Below are 5,725 nucleotides of genomic sequence, written 5' to 3'. Positions count from 1 at the left end.
TTTTGAGTCTGTAATTCAAGTTTTCATTAAGTATGCAACTACTACTTGAAACATGGAATTCATTGGTAATTTAAATACATTTTGCAGGGAGAAGTTGTTTGTTTAAATTCTGAGGTAGACGAACATATTAATTGGTTCCAGCAAGAATATGTGAAAACAGAAAAGAACTGGACAGAAATTGACAAGAGGATGAGCCAGACTCTGGAAATCAGAAGAAAGATGATCGGCAGCAGAACACCTCGGAAGGACATCCTTAAACTGTTTCCTTTCTTGAAGTGCCCTTATCAGGTTTTTTTTGTTTTTTGTTTTTGTTTTTTTTTTTTTTTTGAGATAGGGTCTTGCTTCATTGCCCTGGATAAAGTGCAGTGGCATCATCTTAGCTCACTGCAACCTCAGACTCCCGGGATCAAACACTCCTCCTGCCTCAGCCTACTGAGTAGCTAGGACTACAGGTCATGTGTCACCACGCCAGGCTAGTTTTTATGTTTTTTGTACAGAGGTGGGTCTCACTATTACTCAGGCTAGTCCCAAACTCCTGGGTTCAAGCAATCCTCCTGCGTTGGACCCTCAAAGTGCTAGGATTTTAGGCATGAATTACCATGCCTGGCTGGTATTTTTACTCACTTATAATTCTCTCTGATTATAGTGTCCAAACTGATTTTTTTCCTCTTTCCTTTTGGAGTGGTAATAGGACAAGTAGCAAGACAGTGGGTGTGGATCTCAGGGTGTGAGGCCCAACGGACTAAATCCAGCTAGGATCATTTGGTAAACATTTCAGGAAGCATGGTCAGATGAGGCACTGGCTGCCTTCAGAACTGAAGAGTTCTCTGTTACCAGACTTATCACAGAGGCTGGGGGATCATGACTTAGGGCTATTTCTAGTGTTAATTATTTTCTCTATGAAGGCTTTTCAACAATCAAACTAGGAAGCTTTATTAAGGAACTATTACTATACAAGGATCCCAATGATCACATAAAGTAGTCTTAAAAATATATGAAGTCTCATGGGTAAATTAAATACCCTTCCATTTAGTTTAAGGGGACCATTCAAGGGTCTTAAAACTTTAATATAATTTTAGCTATGCTCTATAATGAAAGGTACATCAAAGTTTATACTTGGGAACACATTTTATAGAGGAATTCTGTGGGTATAGTCCACCCAATTAAACATGAAATATTTTACATTTTTCCCCCCCAGAAAACCTGAAATAAGAATTTGCCACCAGGATGGGTGGGGGGAAAAGAGAAAAGAAAGAATTCGCCTGTATTATTTTAATAATAATGTTAATAGCAAACATCTGAGTGCTTACTATGCAACAGCACGTTCTAAGTGCTTTACATGGATTAATCCACCTAATCCTCTAACCCTGCCTTGGCTTTTGCTTGTTTCCTCTTAGTCTTTGGGTTGCTAGGAACAGTAATCACTGGCAGCCTCTGGCTATTAGAAAAGCATGCCAAATTGACACACCTACAAAATATAGCCTTAAAGCCAAAACCTACCATACTGATAGTTAATACACTCTATAAATGTAGGGAACATGTTTAAATATCAATAGTTTTAAAACTGCCAAGCAGAGAGCAGAGAGTGACATGGAAATGCAGTACTGATTTTTGGATGCTGACAGGATTAGTGGATGGTTGGTAAGGCTGCTCTGGTCACTAACGTTGCAGCCTTAGGGGTCTTCATTGGAGCACAGCCTTGAAATGAAGGCCTAGAATTTGACACCAGCCTGGGCAACATAGCAAGACCCCATCTTTAGGAAAAAATACATAGACTATGTTAAGTGGCCTTTCAAGGTGGTCTTGCTCAAGCTGGTCCCCTAGCACTCTGGGAGGCTGAGGAGGGAGGATCACTTGAGCTCAGGCCCTCATCCATGAGGTCAGGTGAGATCCCTTCTGGCCCAGGTTCCCCTGTGGCCTGAGTGAAAAGCAGACTTTCCAGACTGAAGGCCATATCCATGTACTTGCTTTTATCTCCCACTGTTCTTCCTCATTCCCTTAGGTATTTCACCCTTTCCAAAATATGGATTGGAGAATGGTTTTTATAATGACTGCACTTTTTTAATTTTTCCTGACACAGAGTCTTGCTCTGTCCCCTGGGCTAGAGGATCTGCCTCAGCCTACCAGGTAGCTGGGACTACAGGCATGCACTATAATGCCTGGCTAATTTTTCTATTTTTAGTACAGACAGGGTGTGATTTTTGTTCAGGGTGGTCTTGAACTCTAGTTCAAGTGATCCTACCACCTCGGCCCCCCAGAGTGCTAGGAGACCAGTCTAAGCAAGAGCAAGACCCCATATCTAAAACTAGCCAGGCGCCTATAGTCTTAGCTACTATGGAGGCTGAGGCAAGAGAATCCCTTGAGCCCGAGTTTGAGGTTGCTGTGAGCTATGATACCATGGCACTCTACCCAGGGTGACAGTGAGATTCTGTGTCAGAAAAAAATATAATTTTTTTTTTTTTTAAATCTGACTTTTGCTTTAGGCCATGATGGAGTAACTAGTGCTGGACTCCATTCTGGTAGCTGCTCTCAGGTCTTATACAACAGACACCGCAGTACTCTGCTCCTTAATAAAAAGGAAACACGGCACTGTGCTGGGTTTTCTGCTTCAGGGTTCATGTGCTACCTCATCAGCCAAAGTGGTGGGTGGTCCCACTGAACTGACCCGGAAGAAATTGGTTTGGGAGTCAGGGAGGGGCTGGTTTATGCAGGACAGGGCACTGGAGAAACCAAGAGTGGGGACACAAGTCTACACAGTGCCAATCTTGGCTGAGGCTGAGATTTTCCAGTGTGGACAATTAAGAGAACGCTGGCTCAGAGTGGAGAGACCCCACTGAGCACCCCAGGCATCCACTTGGGACGTAAGAAAGCCAGTGCCTTATTAGTGAGAACCAGGCCCTAAATTAGAGCCAGAAGCATCTCCTAGGTCAGACTAGGACAAACACCAAGAAAAAATAGGCAAACAAATGATAACATCAACTCTAACAGGACCAGAGGAGAGACCAGGAATTTACTGTCAGAACAAAGTTTAACACCCTTTAAAGAAACACTTTTTTTTTGTTTTTTTTTGAGACAGGGCCTCAAGCTTTCACCCTGGGTAGAGTGCTGTGGTGTCACAGCTCACAGCAACCTTCAGCTCCTAGGCTTAAGTGGGTCTCTTGCCTCAGCCTCCCAAGTAGCTGGGACTACAGGTGCCCACCACAATGCCTGGCTATTTTTTGGTTGTAGTTGTCATTGTTGTTTAGCAGGCCTGGGCTGGATTCAAACCCACGAGCTCTGGTGTATGTGGCTGGCGCCTTAGCCTCTTGAGCTACTGGCGCCCAGCCTATGTTAGCTTTTCTTGCGATCTGATATTTCTATTGCTTTCTTCTCTTATCAGATGTTCAGAGAATTCCAACTTCTTACAAGAACAGATATTTATAAGAAAATAAGGCACATTTTGGAATCCTATTCAGAAAATATACTGACTTCTTTTTCAGTGGTGGACAATCCAATCAATATTGCATTGCAAGAAAAAATGAAACAGTACACAGATGAAGACATGTTGAAATGTTAGTAAATCGGCAGGGTGGGGTGATCTGGTCTCAGTTCTCTGAATAATTCAGCGTATTGACAAAAACTTTGCTTTGGTAATAAGTGAAATTCTGGAAGACAACTGGTAAGAAAGAAAAAATATTTTTTCAAATGAGGGAGGAGTATAGGTATATTTTTATTTTACTATTTTTTTTTTTTAGACAGAATCTCACTTTGTCACCCTCCGTAGTGTTGTGGCGTCATAGCTCATAGCAACCTCAAATTCTTAAGCTCAAGGAAAATTCTTACCTCAGCTATTTTTCAGAAACAGGGTCTCATTCTTGCTCAGGCTGGTCTCCAGCTCCTGAGCTCAAGAGATCTACACACCTCAGCCTCCCAGAGTGCTAGGATTATAGGGGTGAGCCACCCACAGTGCCCAGACTTTTCAGCTATAGATTTTTAAAGTGCACTCAATATTGTAAGATTGTATTTAGGGAACTAGTCACCTGTTCATTTTATGATATTAAATCACAGGGTGAAGCAAGGGGAAACCATCCTGGCTGATAGAAAGTACACACCTCTTGCCTTCCTCTGGTAGGATCTGCAGAGCACACATGAAATTTTGAACGTTTTATTAGAAAAGGCTGTGGTTAAGACAGGTTGTGGAATGCTGATCTAAGGAGGGTAGCTTGTTCTATCCAGATGTTGTAATACTAGCTTTGCTTACAAGAATGGCTAGAAGCTTACCATTGCTAAACACTGACTTTGGAAACATGTTTACTTTGACAGACATGAAGATGACAGCCACATGTTTACTTCTCCCAGATGTTTTTGGGGATGACCCCAGTCTTTTTGTCGTCGTGAATAAGAAGGTGTGCAGTATGTTAATGGCCTTGGTTTTGACAATTTACATCTTCCCATAATTTATTACAAAGCAGACTGATATACTATTTTAGAGTATATTTTGTCATACTTAACAAATATACTAAATCGCAACAAGCTTATGTATTGTAGTATCATGATCAAATTCAGGCATGTTTCATAATGGTATTTAGCTGTTTTGCCCATCCTGACCATGACTCTATTCCTTTCTTCAGGTGCAAACATCCACGCCTGTGTTAGAAGTTAAAAACCCTTTCAACATTGAGGTCTGCGAATTTTCTTTATATTTAGAGAAGGAGAGGCTCACGAAGGTGGATAACTGTGTGACTGCCTTGGCTGTTCTAGTAGCAGCCTTTCGTGTATTTGGCATTGAGTGTCCAAGAAGACTAGCCCAAACCCTCAACTTTCTAGAGACATTGATTTTTGATGTGCACAGTCCCTATTTTCCTACCTTGAAAGAAAAGGAAAGGGAAGTAGAATTTCAACACCCAGTTAATTAAAAGCATGCCAAGGATTGTATCCGAATTTTCCTGTGGGAAAGCTGAAACGTAATAAAAAATTGTTTTGCTTTATGGTTGTGGTAAGAGGTAGGTATTAGAAAATCACTGTGTTCTCACTGATGGTAAATCCCAAGGCCTCTATCTTTACACGTAGATATTAAGTTCTTTGTGAAATTCTGTAATAAAATGCTACTTAATTAAGGAGTTGTTACTTTTCTTTTGATTTGACTTCTTAGGAATTCCACAATCAAGGTTATACTTTCTAAGTTAACTTAGTTTTTTAAAGGACACTGTGATGTTTAAAAGATTTAGTGACAGGAGCTCCACACACTGTGGCCTGTGTCTTGGGTCTGGACACTGCTTGACACCTTCAAGTTGAACATTTTCCTCCAGGGCACCTGTGTGGCGCTAGGAGCTTTGGTCTCCTTGAATCATTTGTTGAGGGTGAGGGCTGCTGCGTTCTGGAGGTCTCCTTGTTGCTGGCTGATGTTGCTAACACAGGTGCCGACGTCAGTGACCTGTGCTCCTCTGCTACTGCTTTCTGCCCTAGGGACACAGTGACTTGTCCTGTGTGCCTAACTGGCTATGCCCAGAGTCACAGGTTATAATGCTGTTTACCTTGCCGTGACAATGATTGTACAGGGCTTTTAGGGTCCAACAAAACTCACTGTACTTTCACTTCTTTCCATGTATTTCATGAGGGAAAAACTACAAAACTACAGTTTAAAAGTGCTCTTGATGTTACTATCAGAATATCAGTGTTGGGCAGTGCCTGTGGCTCAAGGAGTAGGGCGCTGGCTCCACATACTGGAGGTGGCGAGTTCAAACCC

The 5,725-nt window shown here is 41.9% G+C and overlaps 1 protein-coding gene across 1 annotated transcript in view; it reads left to right on the top strand.

Moving 5' to 3' along the window:
* Positions 1 to 4,895, top strand: part of SAMD3 (sterile alpha motif domain containing 3) — a 46,828-nt gene extending 41,933 nt beyond the window's left edge. Inside the window, exons 7-10 of the mRNA XM_023512623.1 lie at positions 88 to 288; positions 3,380 to 3,551; positions 4,303 to 4,385; positions 4,611 to 4,895. Of these exons, the coding sequence (XP_023368391.1) occupies positions 88 to 288; positions 3,380 to 3,551; positions 4,303 to 4,385; positions 4,611 to 4,895 (741 nt within the window). The remainder of the gene's footprint in view (positions 1 to 87; positions 289 to 3,379; positions 3,552 to 4,302; positions 4,386 to 4,610) is intronic.
* Positions 4,896 to 5,725: the final 830 nt, after the last annotated feature.

Source organism: Otolemur garnettii, unplaced genomic scaffold (assembly GCF_000181295.1).
Source record: "Otolemur garnettii isolate 467f Iridium unplaced genomic scaffold, OtoGar3 scaffold00002, whole genome shotgun sequence".
In the NCBI taxonomy this organism is placed as follows: Eukaryota; Metazoa; Chordata; class Mammalia; order Primates; family Galagidae; genus Otolemur; species Otolemur garnettii.
The sequence above is the reverse complement of the archived record's forward strand: the minus strand, read 5'-3'. Positions and strand labels throughout refer to the sequence as shown.